This window comes from Salmo trutta, chromosome 32 (genome assembly GCF_901001165.1).
Source record: "Salmo trutta chromosome 32, fSalTru1.1, whole genome shotgun sequence".
Taxonomy (NCBI): Eukaryota; Metazoa; Chordata; class Actinopteri; order Salmoniformes; family Salmonidae; genus Salmo; species Salmo trutta.
The window spans coordinates 10,426,741-10,453,026 of NC_042988.1; the positions used below are offsets into that span (position 1 = coordinate 10,426,741).

Below are 26,286 nucleotides of genomic sequence, written 5' to 3' on the forward strand. Positions count from 1 at the left end.
CTCCTCCAGCACACTGCCCATCTGGTTCCCAGCCTCCCAAAAGGACCATTAGGAATCCATGACTCACGGTCCAGTCTACACATTATGACCTCATCATTAAGGCATGCAAAGACATCCCCACTTTGATCACTCACCCTGGTGCAAATTCTATCCCCATCACCTCATTATGGCTACTTACCATTGAGGTGGGATGAATGTTATGTACAGTACACTGCTGTTCATCTGTCCTCTATGTGCTGATTCTAATTAGTTAGTATGGGGCATCTGTTAAATGACACGGCGCATACTTTAACATTTGAATGTACAATACTTTACACAAGGTTTTGGTGAAAGACTGACACAAAACCACAATGAAATGAGCTGAATGGGGAATCTGGAGAAGTAGGAAATTCAAGATGGGCATAAAAGGAAATGCAAATAAAAAGGCCTGTTTTTGATTATCTATACCATTCCCATCTGTGTCAACCACACTAATCTAGCTCCACCAATCAACAAAGGAAAACGGCAACAACCAATTTGAACATTACTGAAAAAAACACCTAAATAAATACAGTACTCCATTTTGTGCAGGGATTCAATAGTGTGTTACCTCCACATCCACATGCTGTACTCCCCCACTACCCTCTCATGGCTGCACACCCAGACTCTGTCTATATCCCAAATGGCACTCTATTCCCTACACACTGGGCAAAATTTGGTTGAATCAATGTTGTTTCCACATCATTGAATTCACGTTAGTTGACAACAACCAAATGTAAATTAAAACTGGATGTTGAACTGATGTCTGTGCCCAGTGGGATGGACCCTCGTCAAAAGTAGTGCACTGTAGGGAATAGGGTGCCATTTGGGAATCTGTAGTGCCTCCCTCATGGCATCAACAAAACACCAGGGACACAAGGCCCCAGACAGTGATGAATGGCTTCCTCTGACTGAACTCTCAGGACAGTCACAGTCCTTGTTCCCCAGGGGGATTTGCCTTGATGCTAGACTCCTCTACTCTCCCATGGTACATGGGGTTTGGGTCACATCCATCATTCCGAATGGGCATGGACATTGGGAAACGGATGTGGGATTCACTGCAGACCGCTCAGGTAAATTGACTGAGAGAGCACAAATGAACAAAGCCTTAAGTGATCATGATGGTGAATATATGTGTTCTTTTTTCTATGACAGGCCTTCCTGACTGAAGGGAATGCACTGTCATAGAAAAGAGCCCCCAAAACAGGCCTACTTTAACCCTGCTTTTAACAGTTCATGATTATAGCAAATAAATACTATAGGAGTTTTGGAAATATTGAAGCAACCTTCAAAGAAATTGTGACTGTTATTAAAAACCTAAATACATAAAAAGTGTGAGGAGCTGAAGGACAATTGTAATTCACAACACATTTTTCCAGCTATTTATTTTCAGTACTCAGCATTAGGGATAATAATATGGACAAGTTTTGTTAAGAAATTAATTATCAAAACATAGTTTATAAAAGTGTATAGTAAGCATTACATATATACTTGAAACAAAAAGTAAGAACTTGAAATTAATACTTGTTCAAAGCAATTCTATCTAAACTAGGTTCAAAAATTTCCATTTTGTATATATATTTTTTTAGGTTTAACTAAAATATAAATGTGGTCTAGTTTTATCACATTACTACTAAATCAATTCACTGTGACTTTATTTCACTTACTAGCAGTTCTCCCAGTAAAATATGTACACAGAGCTTTGAATAGTTGAATATAACACAATTGTATAAGGAAATACTCACTAATGAATGAATTCAAAGGTTACAATACAAGAGTAACAAACTAAACATAATAAATGTGCTAAACTTTCACAAAGTTATGTTTGTAAGTGTGGTTTCTTTTATTTTTTGTGTGTGTGTGTGAGAAACAGAAGTGTCCGGTCTGAGTTGAGGGAAGACAGTCACATCACTCAAAAGGCAAACATGTCAACAATAATCCTTAATCTTCATACCGCAATCAAAACACACATAGCAGCTCCCTGTTTGTTGTACAAAGGAAACTTAAGGAAATACAGTCAATTTAAAGTGTCAGAGTCCTTCATCCTTGACTCCATGTCAATTATACATACATGATGAATAGTCAGGGGTATGTATAAGGACAAGGGGTGGTTACAACACTTCTCCTAAACTGAGAGATCCTAAAACTAGCATTTCTGTTACAAGTGCTGCTACAAATAAGCATACTATAATGATTTATAAAAGCTGTACTGTTAATAATACAGTCAGAAGTATAATTACGATACAGGATAAAAACCAAATGCCGGCACCGGCCTAACAATATACATTTCTTTACTTTTATCCATGTTTTTTTTTTAAAATCATCTATACGCGCTTGCTGGTTAGGCGTAGTGTTTAAAATATTGGGGCCAAGAGCCATTTTGAAATAATGGGAGGAATACAGAAATGTCAGAGAGTAGCAACCCATTAAGAGCATTGTCGTCATCTGCAGAATAATAAGGTTTGAAGTTCATCTTCGTGCTGCCAGAAACACACACGTTAGAAAACGATTAGAACCTCACAAAAGAGCAATACACCCTCAGGTCAGTTCTATATTACAGAAATGTGACGTCTCCAACCACTACATTAACCGTTAAAACTCAATCTTTACAATGTCAAATGTCAAAGTACATCTACTCTTTAATCCAACATATTGCGCATGTTTAAAATCCATTATTTACTCTTCAATACTGTATGACACAACAAAAGCTGCACATTTTTTTTTAATGTATCTAGGCAAGTCAGTTAAGCACAAATTCTTATTTGCAAGCAAAGGCTTCATTGAAGATTAACAGATGGGATGTTATGATGTGTTTCAGTCAAAAAGGAACAATCCCAAAACCTTAATATTGAAGGTTTTTTACCAGTAATCCTGGTGTACCGTTGCTGGCGGAAGGGTTGCTGTCCCCTAGCAAAGGCCATCGAGTGAATGCAGCAAGCACAGCTAACTGATTGGGTGGGATGAAGGCAGACGGGTGAAGATTTTGCAACCCGTGTCCTAACCAGTGTAGATATCGTCCATGTCAAGTCCACTTTTTCCCCTTGTCTGGGGTTGCATGCAGGGCCTTGAGTGTCTAGACCACATAACCTGCTCTATGAAAATCACAGTCTATAACAAGAGGGAGATGGTGGTGAAGGAGGAGGGTGAAGAAACGTTTTGGCACCTCCAGAACCTTGGCATTTCAATGCTTCCCCTTTCCCCACCCCCACCCATACTTTGTACAGATATGGGTCTGAGGTAGAGCCAAGAGGGTGGAACTGGTAGCAGCCACAGACACATTGGTGCGCACAGGGCGCGCTGAGCTGCCCCAATGCAACTTCATGTGGTGGCGCAGGTTGGACTTGCTGGAGAAGCGTTTGTCGCACTGCTGGCAGGAGAAGGGTTTCTCCTTGGTGTGGATGCGCCGGTGGATTATGAGCTGGGTGGACACACGGAAGGACTTTCCGCACTCCGGGCACTCGTAGCGCTTGGTCTCCGTATGGATGCGCCGGTGGTTCTTGAGGGCGTTCAGATTGTGAAACTCCTTTTGACAGGAAGTGCAGAAATAAGCGCCAGTCTTGTGGATGGTCTTGTGGTTGAGGAGGGAGCTGGCGTGGCGGTAGGCACGGCCACACTGGTCACAGACGTGCGATTTGGCCCCCCCACCAATTACCGATTTACCTGAAAATGTAAACGTTGAACTTGTATTAAACCAAACCTCCAGAAACCTTGGCTTTTCAATGTAAATCACAGCAGCACTTTCCCTTCCCCCACCTATAGAAATGGGACTGAGCGCATACCCAGGAAACTGGAAGGCGCTGAGCCGCTCCAGTGCAACTTCATGTGGTGGCGTAGGTTGGACTTGCTAGAGAAGCGTTTGGTGCATTGCTGGCAGGAGAAGGGCTTCTCCTGGGTGTGAATGCGCCGGTGGACGATGAGTTGGCTAGGCGCACGGAAGGCCTTTCCACAATCTGAGCACCGGTGGCGTTTGACCTCAGTGTGGATGCGCCGATGGGTCTTGAGAGCCATCAGGTTGGAGAACTTCTTCTGACAAGAGCTGCAGAAATAGGCGCCTGTCTTGTGGATGTTCTTGTGGTTCTGGAGGGATCCGGCATGGCGGTAACCACGGCCGCACTGGTCGCAGACATGCGACTTGGGTGGTCTTCCTGCGCCAATTGGTGGATGACCTGAAAATGTAAAATGTAGGAATTGTGTCATGCCATAATTCTGATATTTGGTTTGTATACACATTAATGCTGGCTTCACATGCTCGTGGGAAATGGGGAAACTGGGGAGTCATAAGCTCGACATGGTTGTGTTCAAGCAAGTCCTTTTGAACTCGGAACAATTCTTAATGAAGTAAGCTAGCTTGCTTAACATCAACAATATGGTCAGACTAGCTACATTATACATACTGATAAGGTTGTAATTGTCATAAACAGATTTGCTGTCAAAGGGGAAAGGTCAGTGGTGAAACGTCACAACTTGGGTAACAGAAATGTCTCTGAGTTTCCCTCTTGTAATTCCGACATTGACAGTCCTTCAAGTGAAACTAAAAGCCTCTGATAACTCCGACAGCATATGAACGTTGCATTAGAAACAGCTTCAGCCATGGGGGGGGAAAAAGTAATTCTTCAACAATTCAAAGTGCATTCCGTAACATTTCCACATGGACATAGATCTTGATATGTATTGGTAGTAATAAATGAATACTATTAATTGAGACATAAACAAAAAGAACTGTCAGAGAGGCACGTCCTGGCCAGCCTCGGCGTATACAAAATGCAGCGTCGTCTTGATTCAATATTGGATCTAGTTTTCTGAAGTTGAAATATTGTCTCTACAAAATAATATTTTGGACTTAATAATATTCTTCAAAATCAGAGGGGGAGTCAAAAATATTACTGAAATGTTAAAGATGGTACATTTAGCAATAAATTGTTTATTTCGGGCAATTCACCAGAGCCTTTTCAATATGTCAATCAAACCATTGGGCAAATCAAATGGGCCTTCCCTACACTGATGGTGTACTGAGCCTTGAGCCAAATGATAAGGCCACATGTGGTGTAAATGTCACTCTCCCACTGTACACTGCAGGTATATGGGTTTATTATGCATTTCCACTAGCTTCCAGTATTTAATACGGTCGTTTACATAGTTTGGTAACCGTACCTAGAATTTGGTAGAAAAAAACTGATGCCTCAATTTGGGAACAAATGTATAGCTACAGTTAATTATATTCAACACGGATGGATCTTTATTAAGCACAAACTATCATGCATATATAAAAGACGAAATGTACATGAAAACAAAACAAATATGGCATAGGTCAGAGTTACATGTGTAGGATTAAAGGTGAGAGATTTGTATCTTCAATATCTGCGCTAATTATCTTCATGGTGACAAATACACACAAATTGGGAGACAGCCATATTGCAATGTTGATTCTACAGCCCTTAGGAGGACAATTTACTCAAAAAACAATTTTCTTTGGTTTCTCCCATTACTTGTGTTTCTTAAAATCAACCCAAACAAAAATATTTTATTTATTTAGTTATTTTGAGCAGCCACTTGTTAGTTTAGCATGCTAATCCAAGAGTCCACAGGAATCTTAACCACCATGCAGAAACTCCATTCCAACGTGTATACGGACCATATCACTCTTGAACAATATATTATAATAGAAAGGCCATTGTGGTTGCTAGACGTTGGCATCAGCTCAGATTCCATATGGACACTGGTGTTAGCGTGCTAAGCTAACTAGCAGCAAATATGCACTCTCTGGGTTGACAAAACAAAATATATATATATTTTTTTTTTTTTAAAGCTACGTGGAACAATGAAGTTGGTCTAAATATCACTGGAAAAACTAAAGAAAGGAGTTTTGGGAGGATATTCTTCTTCTTCCAAGGATGAAAGAACTCCAAACCTATTTGGCTGGTTATAAAATAAAAAGGTATATTTTCAACAACCACATTGTAAACTTGATATCATTTAGTTATTTTTACGTGTTGCATAACAACTCAATATTCTAGCATCAGGATAATGGAATGCATATCAAACATTGCACCTTATAGATTACATATAGATGCATTACAGTGTCCATTTGTCTTATTGTTTGGACTAACATGAGTAAATGACATTTTCAGAGGTCTAATCCTCTAGGGCTGTGTTTATACAGGCAGCATTATTCTGATCTTTTTTTCACTAATTAGATCAGCTCTGAATAAGATCTGATGTGATTGGTCAAAAGAACAATTAGTCAAAATAATATCAGCATTGGGCTGCCTGTGTGTACACAGCCGAGGTGTATGATATGAGGGCACCCGCCTTTCTAGAGGCAACAAGGTAAATCACATGATCAAACTTCATCCTCAGTCTGCATCATTTGCTTAAAGATCTGCAATTGTATACCCCCCTTCCTTACATTCCTCCAACAGGTCAATTATTTGGCCCCTCAACTAGACATTTTAATTTGACCAAATCACTGAAGTGAAAATGTTCAAGCCAAGTCTTTAACAAGGTTGAGTTAACGAAGTTGATTTCACCTTCATCACAGATTAAAAATTGCCTGTGTGAAAACGTGTTGATTATTAAAACACTTAACACTTTCAAAAGTACATTAAAAGTGTGGAGTGAAAGGACAATGGATTCACAACAATGTTCTTCACTAGTTTTCCAGCTATTTATTTTCAAATACTCAGCATTAGGGGTTATAATATGGACAGGTTTTGTTAAGAAATTAATTATCAAAACAGCTTATAAAACTGTATAGTAAGCATTACATGTATGTATGAAACAAAAAGTTAGAACTGAAAATTACTCATTATAGTCCTTTCTAATCTAGCCATAATGATGGTCGGAAGTGTCCACTTTTAACCAATTCAGGAGAAAAACGCAAGAGTTCAATTAAAATCTAGTTAGTTGTCCTGTAGGTCTAGTTATCACATTACTCTTAAATCACTTCACTGTCACTTTATATTTCACTTACTAGCACCAGCTCTCCCAGTAAAAAGGTGTTCACACAGAGCTTTGAATAGTCAAAACGCAATTAAATAAAAATAAAAAAATACTAATAAATACAAGGGTTACGATAAGGTGTAACAAAATCTTAAGAGAATGAGGACTGAACGCACAAACAATTCACAAAGTCGTCCCTTTGAGTGTGAGTTTTTTGGGAAACAGAAGGAAGTCCAGTCTGACTTGAGGGGAGACGGGTCACAACATCACTTGTAAAAGGCAAACATTTCAGAAATATTTCCTTCATCTTTGTACTGCAATCAAAAACACAATTTTACAAGTTCCCTGTTTATTGTACAAGGAACTGATTCTTGTTATTTTTTTAAACCATATCAAATTGAGACAACATGGAGGAGTACTGTCACAAGTGTTCTTTGGGAGTCCTTCATACTCGACTCCATGCCAATTATACATACAGGATGAATAGTCAGGGGTCAGTGTAAGGAAAGGGGGGTGGTTACAATAAAGCTCCTAAAGTGTTAATATAAATAAATGCATTCTACAATGATCTGTTTTATAAAAGTTGAACTGCAAATAATACAGTCAGAAGTACGATTACGATACAGGATAAAACCAAATGCCGGCATGGGCCTAACAATATACAATTTTCTTTTTTTAAACACAACTTATTGTCTATACATGTTAACTAGTTAGGCGCAGTGTTGAAAATATGGGTGCCCAGAAACATATTTTTTATATTAGGAGGAATACACAAATGTGATGCCAGAAAGAAGCAACCGATAAAGAGCATGGCTGTCATCTGCAGAAAAATAAGGTTTGAAGCTCATCTTCGTGCTGCAAGAAACACACAAGTTAGAAAACGATTAGAACCTCACAAGAGAGGAATACACCCTCAGGTCAGTTCTATATTACAGAAATGTGACGTCTCCAACCACTACATTCACCGTTAAAACTACATTTTTACAATGTCAAAGTACATCTCAACTATTTGTTCCAACATATTGCTCACTTCAGAGATACTGTTTGAAATCCATTTTCTTACTGGTTAAGATGTTTTGTATAAACATGGCAAAGGCCGCATGCAAAGGCTTTATCCAAAAATCAACAGATATGTAATGGGATGTCATGATGTGCAATGCATTCAAACTGCAAAGATGCCACAAAAAAAAAACCTTAACATTGGTCAAATTCATCAATGTGGTTGACTTGGTGAGCTTCACGCCACACTCTTGGCATGGCATCAGGAGGATGTTCCTATTGTGCCCCGTTTGTTATGACTTCTTTGACACTGGGCTTAACTGTCAATAAAACACTGAGAAATCTAGAATCGTCTACAGTGTAACATGCAACGGGGAGCTATGACAACAGTATATCATTAAGGTTTCTAAAGGGCCGAACAGAGAAGTCTAGCACACATCCTACACTGAGTGAGCAGTAATCCTTGTGTACCATTACAGACGAATGGGTTCTCGTCCCCTAGCAAAGGCCATCGAGTGAATGCAAGCAAGAGTAGCCATGCTGGTTGGGATGAAGAGGATTGGGGACGCTTTTGCAACCAGACTGTCTTAACCAGTGTAGAGGTCGTCCATGCCAAGTCAGTCCTCTCCCCCCTCCCTTGTCTAAGGTTGCATGCAGGGCCTGTGTGTCTAAAAAGCATAACCTGCTCTGTGAAAATCTAAAGACATAAACCTCACACTCTACAACAAGAGGGAGATGGTGGTGAATGAGAAGGGGACTAAGTTTTGGCACCTCTAAAACCTTGGCATTTCAATGCATCTCACACTAGCACCCCCCCTTCCCCCACCCATACTTATAGAAATGGGCCCGAGGGCATACCCAAGAAGCTGGCAGCGCCCATGGCCATGGTAGGGGGCGCTGAGCTGCTCCAGTGCACCTTCTGGTGGTGGCGCAGGTTGGACTTGCTGGAGAAGCGCTTGTCGCACTGCTGGCAGGAAAAGGGCTTTTCCTTGGTGTGGATGCGCCTGTGGCAGATGAGCTGGGTGGACACACGGAAGGACTTTCCGCAGTCGGGGCACTGGAAACGTTTGGGCTCAGTGTGAATGCGCCGGTGGTTCTTGAGGGACATCAGGTTGGGAAACTCCTTCTGACAGGAGTTACAGAAGTAGGCGCCTGTTTTGTGACTGTTTTTGTGGTTAAGGAGGGAGCTGGCGTGGAGGTAGGCGCGGCCGCACTGGTTGCAGATGTGCGACTTGGTCTCCGTCGCCCCACGGCTCCTGCTGCCACTGGGGCCTTGGAAGGACAGGGAGTTCATTTTGGGTAGTCCATTGGGGTCCAGTCCTTGGGCCTGCAACAACGTGAGATCCAGGCCGGAGCCCCAGCTAAGGCCTGAGCTCCCGCCCCCGGATGTGCCCCCAGAGGCTCCCCCAGCCCTGGCCTGTGTCTGCTGGGGGGGCCTGGGGGCTTGGCCGTGGGAGATCTCCTGATGGAGCCGGAAGCTGGCCTGGCTGGGGAAGCTGCGCTGGCAGGGGCCACAAGTTAGCTCCCTCTCCTTTAGGTGGACGCGACGGTGGCTGTTGAGCTGGGAGGAGACACGGAAAGCCTTGCCGCATTCTGGGCAGCGGTGACGCCGTATCTCTGAATGAATGCGCCGGTGGTTCTTGAGGGCCAGGAGGTTGGAATAGGTCTTGAGGCACACGGCACAGTGGTAAATGCCGACGGTGTGGGTGTTTTTGTGGTTGAGGAGGGAGCTGGCATGGGCGTAGGAGCGGCCACACTGGTCACATCTGTGGAGAGACAGAAGAGAAGAAGAAATTAGTAACTGCTTGCGGTCCTTTTTCACTAATCTAATTGGCTGGTTACCACTTTTCCATTACATACAACTTTAACTAATATATTTATATATCTATCTATCCATCTCAAAATAATTTGTACAGGTATATGATCTGGAATCCGGCTTAAAGCTTTGGAGATGACTATAAGTGGTTTACCATGTCCTGCAAGAAGAAATAGTCAATTTATACACATAATAAAAGGGGAACACATTTTGGTGGAAACAGGGGGGGAAAAAATAGACTGTGCTTAATCAAATAATTGAAAACTAATTTGAGTCTTGGAAGGTATGTGTGGCTCCCTGCACATTTGGATACAACAATTCCATATCACACTTTTCATAGTTTTCATTAAATTATTCTGGCTTTCTTACTGGCCGCAACTGTGGTGAAATATGTTGGCTTAGTGCAGATTACCCCACCCCCCAAAAATAACCAAATTACAACAAAGCATGTGCAGTGTAGCAAGCTCCAAATACTTACTGTGGATCTAAGTCTAAGGATAGGCCCATGCCCTTTATCAATGTAGTCTTCACTGTAATATCAGCAAAAAACAAACAAGAACCTTTTCACTTCTACGGTCTTTTACCATTTTAACCAGCTTTTGTGCCTTGACTTTGTCAAACAAAGAAGCCCACTAAACTAGGTTTACACTATCAACAACCTAAATGTACAATGCACCTATAAAAGAGACAGGGAAGCACAAACAAAGGAGCACTACAATTCAGAACAAGTACAAGGAACACACAAATCATAAATCTTACTTATTATACTACGTCAGCTACTTTGAATTGGTATCAATTAATGTCCGTATTCTTTGTAAAAGCAGAAAATAAAACATCCAACTGAACAATCAAATCAATTCTGATGCATTGTAGCCTACGAAACGAATGTATATCTAACTGAAAGCAAAAGGGGGGACTTATCTGGTCTCCACTAATCAATCTGTCCAAACTTCAGAAATAGCCGAATTCCGGTGCACGTATGGTCCCAAGGAAGCCGGATTGGAGATCATATACCTGTAATAGACATGTAGAAACCTATGATCTTCACTATTTTCACTTCAAGAATCACAAACAACAGACGAAAACTCACGTGTACCGGCACTCTTCTCCCCCTGTCGTGCTTGCAGTGGCCATCCTCCTGCCCTCCTTGCCTACCTGGTTCTCCCCGCAGCGGTGCCTCGCCAGGCCTGACCTCCCCTGGAAGCTCTTCCCGCAGCTGGTGCAGCCAAAGCGCGTGTGGCCCTCCTCATGGACCTTCTGGTGATTGCGGAGGAATCTGGCTAGCCGGAACGCTTTTCCGCAGTGGTGGCAGATGTGCCTCTTCTTCTGCGTGTGGATGCGCATGTGGTTGCGTAGCGCCATGTAGTTGGAGTACGGCTTGTCGCAGTAGGTGCAAGTAAAAGTGCCAGTCTTGTGTGTGTGCTTGTGGTTCAGCAGGCTGCTGGCATGTTTGTAAGAGCAGTTGCAGATGTCACAGCTGTAGGGGCGTTCATCTGGCACAAGGTCAGCCCCATCGATGCTGAGGCTTGAGCTGTTGAGGGAGGCCGAGGACGAAGGGAGCTGCTGAGCAGGGCAGTCATGTGCAGCCAGCTCGTCTGCAGTAGCAAAACCCTCGCAGCACCCATCGCACTCGTAATCCATTTGAGCAACAGCTCCTGCAGGACCCTTGCAGAGCTGTGCAGAGTGATGGGTGGTCAGCTGCTTTTGGGTACGAAATCCTTTGCCACATTCCTGGCAAGTGTGCTTCTTGAGGGCAAAATGAAGACGGAGATGGTTTTTCATGGCCAGGCGGTTGGGGTAAGTGGAGTTGCAGACATTGCAGTGATACTCGCCAATTTTGTGAAGATTCTTGTGATTGGCCAAGCTGCCTGCGTGACGATAGCTCCGTCCGCACTCATCACAGGCGAAGGGTCGTCGTCCCCCTTCTTGTAGATCAAAATTCTGAGCCCTTGAAGTACCAGCCTCTGAGTAGGGTTGCTTGAAGCCTTGTTGTTGTTGTCCATACTTGACTTCCCCCATGCCAGGGTTCTGGGATTTGGACGATTCTCCTCTCATGGCCTGCATGCCAGAAGGTCCTCCTTGATACCTTCCATTGCCTAGTTTTGCGAGCTGGGCGTGAGCCTTTGCTCTGTGTTCTTCATGGAGCCGAAGGTGGTTTTCCAGCTGCTTCTGGATCTTGAAGGCCTTCCCACATTCCTCACACTTATGCCTGCAAAAGAAAGTGAGGACCAAATTAAAAGATGGGTTAGGAACTGGTAAACACTCCTTTTGCCTATTCCACGATCTGCCAGCCATTCAACTCGCTCCTGACATCATGAATGGACAGCCTACTGGCTGAATGGGCACTAGCTACGTTTAGTAATGATGATAAAAGCACATTTGGGGAAGGTTATTTACCATTCAAGTAAAGCCATCGTTTCGGAATCGGGTGCCACTTGGGGACCGCTTCTCCCTGTGCCAGCGGCAGCCTTGCTGTAGCAAGCCAATAAAGGGAAATCACCAGTCAGAAATACATTTTACGTTTAGAATGGATTCAAAGATGTCATGGCCTGGCCATTTCTTGGGTTCCTCAGGGTTGCTTAAGGGGTATTTTGTTTTTAATTAGCTTTACAGATTGGACTGTAGCACAGAGTAGACTCTTACATTCAATGACAATGTTTGTTTTCCAGCTGTGCCGCTGTACAGTGAGGGAAAAGCGGTGTGTTTTCTTCAACAAAATCAAATGCCTATTTTTTACATCAATGTGGAGGCCCTCGATAAAAAAATGGATTATTCTTACTCATATCTAGTATTATTACAATGAAAAATAATGCATCTCATTATTTCTGAGAAAATAAAGACCAATCCATGAAGGTACTGTAAAATCCAGATTTTTGTGTAAAATGTCCTATTGATGTCAATTTGGAATTTGGACCAAACCGATCTTATGTTATTAATAGGCCCACAAAGACAAACAAGTCTCAATGGGGAAAAGCATCAAACAAAAGCTTACCTTTTTAAATCAAAGTGGGTCCTCTGGTGGTTCTTAAGGGCCAGCAGGTTATAGTAGCGCTTCTGGCAGACAAGGCATCTGAAGACTCCGGTCTTGTGAGATTTCTTGTGGTTGAGCAGGGAGCAGGGGTGCCTGTAGCCCCTACCACACTGGTCACATTTGTGGGGTCGATCCTCCGAATCTGGCATCTGTTGTCTACGGTCCTGTCCTCCCATATCACGACTGCCTCCAGGTCCTCCAACTCCGCCGCCACTAACTCCATCCCCGCCAGTCATCCCTTTAGCTCCATTCAATCCTTTGCTCAGCACTCCTCCTCTTCCCTTTCCAGGACACAGGTGAGTGATCAGGTGATGGCGATCAGCGAAGAACATGCCACAGTCAACGCAAATGTGATTCCTCCCATCACCATCCATTTTGCCATTAGTATTGGTGGGATCAGCCCCCATGCTCTGCGCTGCTGCATCTGACCTTTGTGGCCCATGAATCAGTTGGTGGTTTAACAAGTCTTGCTTTCTGGAGAAGCTCTGGCCACAGGTGCTGCAGATAATCCTCCAGTCTGCCTCACCATTAGGAGAAAGTGCTGAAGTCCCAGGCCCTGTGGGATTGTTAGCATGGCTGCGCAGATGGCTCCTCAGGGCCCTGAGGCTGGCATAATGGTTCCCACACACCGAGCACTGGTACACTTCACCATCATCTTCATCTTCTTTATTCATCCTTTTTCCCCCTCCTTGGGCATGGGACTGAGAACCATACTGAGAGCGCTGTCCATTGCTCTCTTTCACATTTCCTCCACCTGAAGGGAGAGCAGCGCCTCCAGGACTGTTGTAGCCACTCATGTTTCCCATGAATCCATTGGACATCCCCTGGTTCTGTCGCCGTTGGGGACACATGTGAGACTTGATGCCAGAGATGTCCCCATACATTTCTCCACAGTCAGTACACATGTGTCTATCAGCCTGGCGGTGGTTCTGGGGAAGAGGGGAGTGCCCAGAGTTGCTCTGGGCAAGGGAGCCATCAAATCGATCATGGAACTCCAGTGAATCCAAACCACTGCTGTGGCCACCATCAGGTACAAAGTGAGCAGCGTCACCAAGATTTCCAGGGAGGGAGATAGGGGTGGTTGCGCCACTCCCCTCCTGCACATAACTATTCTGAGAGTCAAGTGTCAGGGGTTCCGAGGAGAGCCAGTCGCCTTCAGTGTTGAGGGATGATTGGTTGGATGTTCTTCCCTTATGGCTGCGGAGGTGGCTATGCAAGGCAGCCAAATGCGGATATTGCTTGCAGCAGATGGTGCACTGGTAGAGTCCAGTTTGGTGGGAGCGCTTGTGGTTGACCAGGCTTCCAGCATGGCGGTAGCTTTTCCCACAATCCTGACACTTGAAACGACGTTCACCATCATCAGAAGAAGATTGCACTCTCTCTCCAGATGGTGATGGGTTAGAGTTAGAGCCAATCCCATCAGTGTTCAGGATACCATCCTGACCATGGGAGCCTGGGTGGGGGTCATGGGTCAGGTAATGAACTTTGAGACTCTCCAGATCAGGATGCCCAGCCCCACAGTACGCACAAGTGTAAATGGGGTTATTGACAGGAGGGCCAAGCATTGGGTCAAAGGGGCCACGTTTATCATTTGGCAAAGGAGGAAGCGGCAGAGGGTCACCCAGGGCAGGTGTGTACGCTGGGGAGCGGACAGCGCTGAGATTGTGCGGCATTATCCCAGGGAAACTACGGGCAAGACCCAGTGAAGAGGAGGCTGCATTATGCAACAGGATGTGCTCCTGGAAGTCACTCTTGTTGGGCAAAGCTACCTGGCACAGGTGGCAGAAGCAGTTAGCCGCATCATCGGTTTGGGGCGCAGACGAACGCTGATCAGTCACAGAATCATGTATGTTGTTGTTAACCATCGATGCTCCAGGAGTCTTAAACTTTGAGTGGGTTCGCTCATGGCCGTTGAGAGCAGCCAGGTTGTTGAACTGCTTGTAACAGACGGTGCACTTGAACGCCCCCTCCTGGTGACATTTCTTGTGATTAACCAGGCTGCCATGGTGGCGGTAGGTCCGATCACACTGATCGCATTTGAATGGACGATCCCAGGCATCATCAGTTACAGGTGACTTCTTATGATCATCTGGGTCATGTGACATCACACCATGACCCATTCCACTGTTGTTCAGGTGATTACGGGCAAAGCCATCAGACAGGTCCTGCGCAAGACCATAGTTCCTCTCATCATGTCCGTCTTCAGCGCCTTCGTCACCGCCGTCTTCCTCTGCCTGGGCACTGCTTGGAGATAGTGTGTGGATACGGAGGTGGTTCTTCAGAGCCACAGCATTGGGCAGGGTTCTGGTGCAGACTGGGCACTGAAAGGAACCCACTTCATGGGATTTCTTATGGTTGGCCAGGCTGCCAGCATGCTTGTAGATGCGGCCACATTGCTCACACTCAAACCTGCCATTCTCTTCTTGCTGGTAGTGAGCCTTCATGTGTTCTAACAGACTAGGGGTACTGGGGCAAACCATATCACACTCTTTACAGGGGAAACCCTTGACACGGCTCATATCATGCATTGCCATAGTAGACGTATACATTTAAGGAAGGGGAAATCAAGTCTCAAGATAATCAACAAAGTAGACAAGGGGAAAATAGAGAGTCTTAGCTCTTGGATTCTGTGGTGTCAGCCATTTCCTTCCCAGAGCTGAAGAAAGTCTTCTCTTTTAGCCATTCAATGCCACCTCGTCAGGGCAGCACTGGAAGGATCTGGACACGGAGCAGGCAATGGAAGAGCACTGTTGAAATAGGAAAAACATTAAAAAAAAGGGGGCATTTAATCATTTAGAAGAGACTCATACCAGAAACGATTATACATACTGAATGTCTAGCCATTTGCACAGTCAATGTGGAAAGGTTATCTATTCTATACTGCAAGAAATATGACAAAGAACACCTTCATTGGAATAATAATGGTCTGGCAAAAGCAAACACAGGCTACAAATCCCCCACATCAGACATTCAGACCAATTAAATATTCCCAACATTGAAACTCTACCTATCAAGGGTGCTGGGCAGGGTAAATCAAGCACACCTACATGTAACAGCAGGAACACACACAGGATTGTTTACCGTTCGCCAGCCGAGAGTAATTTGCACTTCTTAACAGTGTCGGCAGTCAATCTCTTTGTGTTCACAGAGCAAAAACCTTGAAGTCATCAGCCACAAAGCCTTAAAATACTACAAACCAGAAGAAGGCAGTAGCTTTGTTTGGCAATGCATGTGTGTGTGTTGCTTAGTTTATGGACTAGATTCCAATGTTAGCTAGCTAGCTGCGCTGATGTTGCTATTTTGTAGAATTCCCTTGTTGATACTAGCCAGATGGCCACAGCTAGATAACTACCTAACAATATGAAACAATTAAATTCACTCTCCATAATCCCATACGGCCAGTGCCAGCCCATAGCCAAATGTTTAGCTAACTAGCACATTCGCTAGCTAGCACAACATAGCTAGCTTGCTCAGGACACTGTGTTAACTCGGCAGCTAACACAGGAAGCTGTTTCATGGAAACTATTCCATTGTGATTTAATTAGAATATCAATACTAGCTATACTGGTTAGCTTGCTTGGAGGAAGTATTTAGTGTTTTGTGCATTGCATCTGTGTACTTAACTAGCTACCATCCCATAGCCTACATTGCAAATGAAGTGTGACTGGCTCATCCATGGATGTACAGAGAAATTGCAAATTTTCCCCCTTTTTGTCATCACTCCTGTTGACTCCATGTGGGGGTTCGTGCTCTCTGATTGGCTCAAAGTCAAGTCAAATGTTATTGGTCACATACATGTGTTTATCAGATGTTATTGTGAGTGTAGTGAAATGCTTGTGCTTCTAGTTCCGACAGTGCAGCAATATCTAACAAGTAATATCTAACAATTTCACAACATACACCCAATACAAACAAATCTAAGTAAAGGAATGGAATTAAGACAATATAAATATATGGACGAGCAATGTCAGAGCAGCATAGACTAAGATACAGTAGAATAGTATAGAATACAGTATATACATGAGATGAGTAATGCAAGATATGTAAACATTAAAGTGACATTATTAAAGTGACTAGGGTTCCATTTATTAAAGTGGCCAATGACTTCAAGTCTGTATATAGGCAGCAGCCTTTGCTAGTGATGGCTATTTAACAGTCTGATGACCTTGAGATAGAAGCTGTTTTTCATTCGCTCGGTCCCTGCTTTGATTCACCTGTAATGACCTCACCAAATTTCTTCAGCCTCCTGAGGTTGAAGAGGCGCTTCAATGCCTCTTCAGCCATTTCAGTTTGTCTGTGATGTGTACGCCGAGGAACTTAAAAAAAAACTTTCCACCTTCTCCACTGTCCCGTCGATGTAGATATGGGGTGCTCCCTCTGCTGTTTCCTGAAGTCCACAATCATATCCTTTGTTTTGTTGACGTTGAGTGAGAGGATATTTTCCTGGCACCACACTCGAGTGCCCTCACCTCCTCCCTGTAGGCTGTCTCGTCGTTGTTGGCAATCAAGCCCACTACTGTTGTGTCGTCTGCAAACCTGATGATTGAATTGGAGGTGTGCTTGGCCATGCAGTCATGGGTGAACATGGAGTACAGGAGGGGGCTGAGCATGCACCCTTGCGGGGCCCCAGGGTTGAGGACCAGCGAAGTGGAGGTGTTGTTTCCTACCTTCACCACCTGGGGGTGGCCTGTCAGGAAGTCCAGGACCCAAATGCACAAGGCGGGGTTCAGACCCAGGGCCTCGAGCTTAATGATGAGCTTGGAGGGTGCTATGGTGTTGAATGCTGAGCTATAGTCAATGAACAGCATTCTTACATAGATATTCCTCTTGTCCGGATGAGATAGGGCAGTGTGATGGCGATTGCATCGTATGTGGACCTATTGGGGCGGTAAGCAAATTGAAGTGGGTCTAGGGTGACAGGTAAAGTGGAGGTGGTATGATCCTTGACTAGTCTCTCAAAGCACTTCATGACGACAGAAGTGAGTGCAATGGGGCGATAGTCATTTAGTTCAGTTACCTTTGCATTCTTGGGTACAGGAACAATGGTGGCCATCTTGAAGCATGTGGGGACAGCAGTCTGGGATAGGGAGAGATTGAATGTGTCCGTAAACACACCAGCTAGCTGGTCTGCGCATGCTCTGAGGATGCGGCTAGGGATGACATCTGGGCTGGCAGCCTGGCGAGGGTTAACACGTTTAAAATGTCTTACTCAAGTCGGCCAGGGAGGAGAGCCCTCAGTCCTCAGTAGCGGGCTGCGTCGGTGGCGCTGTGTTATCCTCAAAGTGGGCAAAGAACCTGTTTAGCTTGTCCGGAAGCAAGGCGTCAGTGTCGTGGCTGGTTTTCCTTTTGTAGTCCGTGATTATCTGTAGACCCTACCACATGCGTCTCCTGTCTGAGCCGTTGAATTGTGACTCCACTTTGTCCCTATACTGAAGTTTTGCCTGTTTGATTGCCTTACAGAGGGAATGACTACTCTGTTTGCATTCTGCCATATTCCCAGTCACCTTGCCATAGTTAAATGCGGTGGTTCGTGCTTTCAGTGTTGTGCGAATGCTGCCATCTATCCACGGTTCCTGGTTAGGGTAGGTTTTAAAAGTTGTTGGCCACTGACAAGCATTGCGATTCTACAAGTAGAAACGGCAGGTCCGTCGCTACCGGGTCAGCATGCAGCAGGTACCGCTTTTGTTCTAGCAAGAGAAGGAACGTCCTCTCACTGTGGTAAGTACCTATCGGCAGTCTGATTCTCTGCATTTCAAGCTTAATGGTCCTGAAATTTAGGCTCTGTCCAGAAACAACAGCCCAATCCCAAATTGGCCCCTATACCATATACACTTGTAGAGATCTGATTTGATAGGTGTACTGTAAGTAACATGGCAATAGCTCCACTTTGCCCTCTGATCGACCAGGGGGCAGTTTCGCCATATTGCGTATGCCAATCAAATCTTCTCAGATCTTCACAAGTGCATTGGGCGAAGGGTTTAGGGTTCAATTTGGGATTGGGCCAACCCCTAGCCCCATTTCCCCTAGACCAGGGCCACACGCCTACAGGGTCCAGAGGCTGCTGGTTCTTTTCTACCTGATAATTACACACACACACACACACACACACACACACACACACACACACACACACAGTGTCCCAGGTCGAAATCAGTCCCTTATTAGAGGGGAACAATGGCTTTGAAGGTCCAGAGCTTAGTTTGAGGGCCCTAGACCCAGTACCGCTGCATTTATAAATTATTCCCTTCTAATCAGGGACTGATTTAGATCTGGTACACCATGTGTGTGCAATGAATTATCAGGTTATATATATATATATATATATATATATATATATATATATATATATCTGCCCTAGACAAAGGTCTAAGAGGCAATATCTACTAAGAGATCGCCATATTTCCTCCACCTGTTCAATACTCTCAGATCATGTGTCCAGGATAGGGGTCGAAAACAGGTGGCCCACGGGCCAGTATCTGCCCACTAGTTCTTGTTTTTTTTGGGGGGGGGGGGGAATCTAAGTTGTGTTCAATTTTCATTGAAAATGATTATGATCCGTCACCCCGACAATCTGCTCTAGGAAGAACAGGCAAAGCGAGAGGCTCCACTCCCATCACTTGGTCCACAGGCGAATACAGCGATAAGCAGACCAAGTGGGGAGTTTTTGTATCGAGATCTACGAGAGTGTGGATTTGGTCAACAAAAAATGTGATTGTTTAGGTTGTTACAATTTCATTCAGTTATCACTACATTCGTATCTAGTTGTTTGTTTTGATCACGCATATCTGCCCTCTCATTGGCTAGAATGGTCCCACAGTGTTATTTTGACCTGTGTGGAAATATAAATGGGGGGAAAAAAGGAAAATCTCATCTTCAACTGCACTAACTTTTAACATTCAACACTTATGCTTTGTGGGGTGAAAATACATGATCAGTTCAAACCTTCAAAAAAATATACACTGCTCAAAAAAATAAAGGGAACACTTAAACAACACAATGTAACTCCAAGTCAATCACACTTCTGTGAAATCAAACTGTCCACTTAGGAAGCAACACTGATTGACAATAAATTTCACATGCTGTTGTGCAAATGGAATAGACATTATAGGCAATTAGCAAGACACCCCCAATAAAGGAGTGGTTCTGCAGGTGGTGACCACAGACCACTTCTCTGTTCCTATGCTTCCTGGCTGATGTTTTGGTCACTTTTGAATGCTGGCGGTGCTTTCACTCTAGTGGTAGCATGAGACGGAGTTTACAACCCACACAAGTGGCTCAGGTAGGTGCAGCTCATCCAGGATGGCACATCAATGCGAGCTGTGGCAAGAAGGTTTGCTGTGTCTGTTAGCGTAGTGTCCAGAGCATGGAGGCGCTACCAGGAGACAGGCCAGTACATCAGGAGACGTGGAGGAGGCCGTAGGAGGGCAACAACCCAGCAGCAGGACCGCTACCTCCGCCTTTATGCAAGGAGGAGCAGGAGGAGCACTGCCAGAGCCCTGCAAAATGACCTCCAGCAGGCCACAAATGTGCATGTGTCTGCTCAAACGGTCATAAACAGACTCCATGAGGGTGGTATGAGGGCCTGACGTCCACAGGTGTGGGTTGTGCTTACAGCCCAACACCGTGCAAGACGTTTGGCATTTGCCAGAGAACACCAAGATTGGCAAATTCGCCACTGGCGCCCTGTGCTCTTCACAGATGAAAGCAGGTTCACACTGAGCACGTGACAGAGTCTGGAAACGCCGTGGAGAACGTTCTGCTGCCTGCAACATCCTCCAGCATGACCGGTTTGACGGTGGGTCAGTCATGGTGTGGGGTGGCATTTCTTTGAGGGGCCGCACAGCCGTCCATGTGCTCGCCAGAGGTAGCCTGACTGCCATTAGGTACCAAGATGAGATCCTCAGACCCCTTGTGAGACCATATGCTGTGTGACTCCAAATCCAGACCTCCATGGGTTGATAAATTGGATTTCCATTGATTATTTTTGTGCGATTTTGTTGTCAGCAAATTGAACTATGTAAAGAAAAAAGTATTTAATAAGATTATTTCATTCATTCAGATCTAGGATGTGTTATTTTAGTGTTCCCTTTATTTTTTTGAGCAGTCTATATGTTGTCTTACATTTATATAATGTATTGCTTTATGTTTTGCCAATGTTTGATTTATAAGACATTTGTTCAAATTAACCTATATTTTATGGGTACATATGATTTATCATCTGACAATTGTCAGTGCGGATTCAAAGTCTTAGTATTTAGGCATATGTGCTAAATAAAGGCTTGTGTTGTGACAACTTTTAGACATGGCTTTTGTTTTATTAGATGTGGCACGTTTGCAGCTTGTGTAGGCTTCTAGGTTGTCCAATGTGTCGTGTGCCAAGTTCTTCCTGCAGAATCTTGAGAACCACACACCTATAGTTTGCACATTTACAGCACAAAAGACAATAGAAAGGTTTGTGGAATGTTCATTTCATAATTTCACATTGTGAAAAATCAATGCAAGCTCTGTGATAATTTTTCCAAATTTGAGAAGTTGGCCTAAAATAAGCTAATGCAAATTGATATTGCAGTTGCACACACAATTCTAAAAAAAATGTAAAGGGTCAAATGCCACATTGGTCATTTTCAGTAACATAGGCCTAGTAGTCTAATAGTCAAATATAGGCTCAATCCACTATTCTAGAGCCTTCTACCATTTCCCCCCCAACCTATATTTGACTAAGGCATCCTATGCCAGAATGGCATATTGACATAGGCCTACCAGTATTTGTTCCTGTAGTCAAGTGACCTCAACAGAATACACTTTATACCTGCATGGGTTAGTGTTACAACTCTAATGTTAAAGTGAAAGCCCCATAACCTCTGGGAAGGTACCCTGACCCAGGGCTCTGACGCCAGGCCACCTGGATGTGCTAGGCTCATCAAGATCTGTATAGCGAAATACCAGATGGGTCTAACATCACAAAAAGCACTTCCTCTACAGTTTGGGTTGTTGGTCATCTGTTGTTTACACTTTGAAGCATATAGACTCAGCAAAAAAATAAACGTCCTCTCACTGTCAACTGTGTTTATTTTCAGCAAACTTAACATGTGTAAATATTTGTATGAACATAAGATTCAACAGACAAACTGAACAAGTTCCACAGACATGACTAACAGAAATGGAATAATGTGTCCCTGAACAAAAAAAAGTAACAGTCAGTATCTGGTGTGGCCACCAGCTGCATTAAGTACTGCAGTGCATATCCTCATAGCAAGAACTGGCAAATCTGGTGCAGTCTGTGAGATGTTACCCCACTCTTCCACCAAGGCATCTGCAAGTTCCCGGACATTTCTGGGGGGAATGGCCCTAGCCCTCACCCTCCGATCCAACAGGTCCCAGACGTGCTCAATGGGATTGAGATCCGGGCTCTTCGTTGGCCATGGCAGAACACTGACATTCCTGTCTTGCAGGAAATCACACACAGAACGAGCAGTATGGCTGGTGGCATTGTCATGCTGGAGGGTCATGTCAGGTGGAGCCTGCAGGAAGGGTACCACATGAGGGAGGAGGATGTCTTCCCTTTAATGCACAGCATTGAGATTGCCTGCAATGACAACAAGCTCAGTCCGATGATGCTGTGACACACCGCTCCAGACCATGACGGACCCTCCACCTCCAAATCGATCCCGCTCAAGAGTACAGGCCTCGGTGTAATGCTCATTCCTTCGACAAGAAACGCGAGTCTGACCATCACCCCTGGTGAGACAAAACCGCGACTCGTTAGTGAAGAGCACTTTTTGCCAGTCCTGTCTGGTCCAGCGACGGTGGGTTTGTGCTCCTCAGGCGACGTTGCCAGTGATGTCTGGTGAAGACTTGCCTTACAACATGCCTACAAACCCTAAGTCCAGCCTCTTTCAGCCTATTGCGGACAGTCTGAGCACTGATGGAGGGATTGTGCATTCCTGGTGTAACTCGGGCAGTTGTTGTTGCCATCCTGTACCTGTCCCGCAGGTGTGATGTTCGGATGTACCGATCCTGTGCAGGTATCGTTACACGTGGTCTGCCACTGCGAGGACAATCAGCTGTCTGTCCTGTTTCCCTGTAGCGCCGTCTTAGGCGTCTCACAGTACAGACATTGCAATATTGCCCTGGCCACATCTGCAGTCATCATGCCTCCTTGCAGCATGCCTAAGGCACGTTCCCACAGATGAGTAGGGACCCTGGGCATCTTTCTTTTGGTGTTATTCAGAGTCAGTAGAAAGGCCTCTTCAGTGTCCTAAGTTTTCATAACTGTGACCTTAATTGCCTACCGTCTGTAAGCTGTTAGTTTCTTAATGACCGTTCCACAGGTGCATGTTCATTAATTGTTTATGGTTCATTGAACAAGCAAGGGAAACAGTGTTTAAACCCTTTACAATGAATATCTGTGAAGTTATTTGGATTTTTATGAATTATCTTTGAAAGAAAGGGACGTTACTTTTTTTGCTGAGTTTATATATTCATTACTGAGCTGGGCCCAGGTTGGAATAAAGACATATGTCTATTCAAATGATAGCGGGGTGGGAGGGATCTAGATTTATATAGAAACATCCAGTGAGCGAGGCATGAGAAATAAAACCTTGTTTGCTTAAGTTATGGGATGAAACAACAACAAATCACAATGGGCCCATAGTGTAAAAAGTGAATTAATAAATCTCTGGCCTGCAGAAGCCAGGATTTCTGGTTCTCTCTGGGGAGGAAAATGTAATGTGAACGTTCACACTTCAGCTCGATTGGCCATTATCAAACGTGGTGTAAATGATGCAAGTAGAAGAATTATTAATACGTAAGAGACAGAAATGGGGAGGTGAAGCATAAACAACTTTGGAATAATTTTACCTTCACTGACTAATTCCCATTTGCAACTAAATGCAAACAGAAAAATATACATTTACACTGTCTAATAACTGTCAAATATAATTTACTAACTAGCGTGCACAAAAGTAGTTAGACTAGCAAACAAGCTAAACTAATTTGACAGCAGAAGAAAGGAAATCAAACTATTTTAAACAATGAAATCAAACACCTTTACCGTGCAAAAATGGTTTGCTGAATTCTGTAAACAGCCCGAGGGCAAGGAACCACAAAGAAAGAAAAAAAACTGTATGAATATACATATTTCAGATAGTTGTACATACACCGTTTACCTAGGCTAATATCTTTACAATTCGATGACTCGGTGTTTACACGTGCATTGTTTTGATTGAGAGCTCGGGGTCTGGAGCACATTTCAACAAATAACGTTTTTCTTTCATAATAGGGAGGCCCAAGAGCCTGTAATTCGAATTAATTTTAATAAAGTATAATCTGACATCGTGGTGGGAGGCGATTCTAACGCGCTCCCTGACCTTGGCTTGTCTTTCCACCGAGTTCACACAGCGTACATTTTTCAGGACAAAAGCAGGGCATCTTCACCGCGAGACATTCCGTGCTCTTTTCCATCGGACGACTCCCCAAATTAGGCAACGTCAAGGCCGGAGGACCGAGAAAGCATAACATATAAGACATTTTAATCATAAATGCATAGTTAACTGAAACATCGAGTTATTACATTTTAAAATATAACGTTTATACGCGTTGCCCAAAAATAACAAAAACGACTCAATTTCCATAAATTGCTTTCTAAGAAGCTATTTGCAACTAGCTAGTACACTAGCCGCATTTTAGTTAGCTGTGCAAACATTAGCCTGTTAGCTGGGTCAAGTCGTGAAAATACATTACCTCAGATCATATACATGCATACTGTTATTTTTATACAAGTGTAGCTAAATGGGAGACATTACGTCACCTTACGGGGCATTTAACCTGGTCAACTATCAAACTAATGTAATAATCTGCACCGACCCGACAAACTAGCTAGCGCGGCCGCCTAGCTAAGTAACGTTACACCCCCCCACGATGCTAAAAAAAATACAAGGAAAACGGAAGTCGTTAACTCTACATTTTGCAAGCTCAAAGAAATAGAAGATGCGCACACTGCATAAATGTATGTATATTCCCTTGTTATCTACACAGGCCATATTATTTCAGGGGTAATTAATGCCTAAGCAAGCCAAATAACCGTGGCACGCAAAGGTTAGCTTGCTGGCTAACGTGCGCTAGCCTAGAACCAACAAAGATCTCGACATATACACTCTGGCCCATTGATGGAAAACATCATTTTTTTAATACGTTTTACGCAGTCGACTTACCCGTTTAATGACGTTCTTTGCAGCAGCGAGAATGATGCCGAATCCAAAAACCGCAGCATTTGAGTTCTCATTTAGGAAACTTGTTATTTTTTTCCAGATCAACAACCGACTTTGGTTCTTCGGTCATTTTTTTCTCCACGGATTCAACATACTTCCTGCTAGCTAGCGGTGTGAAGCGGAGACATACGTACTTTTGCGCGTCATCATGCGCAGAATAGCATTTTAGTCTGCATCAAACACCTATCTTTTTTAAAACAGATTACTTTGTTGCATGCTGTACTGTATTTTGCTCTCCAGAAACTATAACTTGTCCATTTTGCTCCTGCGCGCTCAATCGTGTTGTTAATCAAAATCAGACAAACGTCCACAGTTGGTGCAGGAGCTGCTCAGAATAGATTTCCGTGAAAACAGCATTTACTTCGTGGATCATGAAGGAAATGACATTCTGAGGTCACTGTCTGTATGGTATTGTAAATTACTATCATCGTTTCTTTCATGGTTTGTGAGTGATAGTATAATACTCCAAAATGATTTAGTTTATTAGATTACAACACTTGGTAACCTATAGTTGATTTTCTCAGGCTGTCCAATGTGCTTCACTGTGATCTAATCTGTTTTGTATTAGCCTGTTCCCAATTTAGTTTGAAATGATTCACATGCAAAATTATTGCATGTAAAATAGAATCACGTGTATCAGTTGACAATTCACAGCCTTCGAATACATTTTATGCCATTGTGTTAGTGAGTCTATTAGTATTTCTAAGGCATATATGTTTCTTGGCCCACAGATGTAGCCTTCCTAACCGTCATTCAAAGCTATTGCAGTCATTTATGATTGTTCAAATCAGTCATTTATCATTGTTCAATCTATTTTTGCTTTGCAAATGTATAGATACATAGGAGCCTGGAGGTAGCCACATAAGCCTGATTATAGGATACTGCATTTGAGTAAAATATTTATTATCATTTGTTTTTTTATTATTATTATTGTATATCATTATCATTATGAATATTGTAGGAATATTGAATAATCTAAACCAGTTATTTTATATACAGTACCAGTCAAAAGTTTGGACACCCCTACTCATTCAAAGATTTTTCTTTATTTTTACTATTTTCTACATTGTTGAATAATAGTTAAGACATAAACTATGAAATAACACATGGAATCATGTAGTACCTAACACTTTTTTGAACAAATCAAAAATTGATTTTAGATTCTTCAAAGTAGCAACCATTTGCCTTGATGACAGCTTTGCACACTCTTGGCA

The 26,286-nt window shown here is 43.6% G+C and overlaps 1 protein-coding gene across 3 annotated transcripts; it reads right to left on the reverse strand.

The window, feature by feature from the left end:
* Positions 1–1,388: 1,388 nt before the first annotated feature.
* LOC115171035 (zinc finger protein 646) lies at positions 1,389–25,428 on the reverse strand. Of its 3 annotated transcripts, XM_029727488.1 has the most exons (7): positions 25,016–25,427; positions 12,765–15,550; positions 12,170–12,244; positions 10,863–11,981; positions 8,815–9,722; positions 3,798–4,184; positions 1,389–3,678 (listed from the first exon to the last, which is right to left on the reverse strand). In XM_029727488.1, exons 2-7 carry the CDS (start codon positions 15,350–15,352, stop codon positions 3,200–3,202), a joined length of 5,556 nt encoding a protein of 1,851 aa, XP_029583348.1. In that variant the 5' UTR covers positions 15,353–15,550; positions 25,016–25,427; the 3' UTR covers positions 1,389–3,199. The 3 variants fall into 3 exon arrangements, with proteins under 3 accessions (XP_029583348.1, XP_029583349.1, XP_029583350.1); XM_029727489.1 differs by lacking the exon at positions 12,170–12,244 and having other exon boundaries at positions 25,016–25,428; XM_029727490.1 differs by lacking the exons at positions 1,389–3,678; positions 3,798–4,184 and adding an exon at positions 5,232–7,812 and having other exon boundaries at positions 25,016–25,425.
* Between the last annotated feature and the right edge of the window lie 858 nt (positions 25,429–26,286).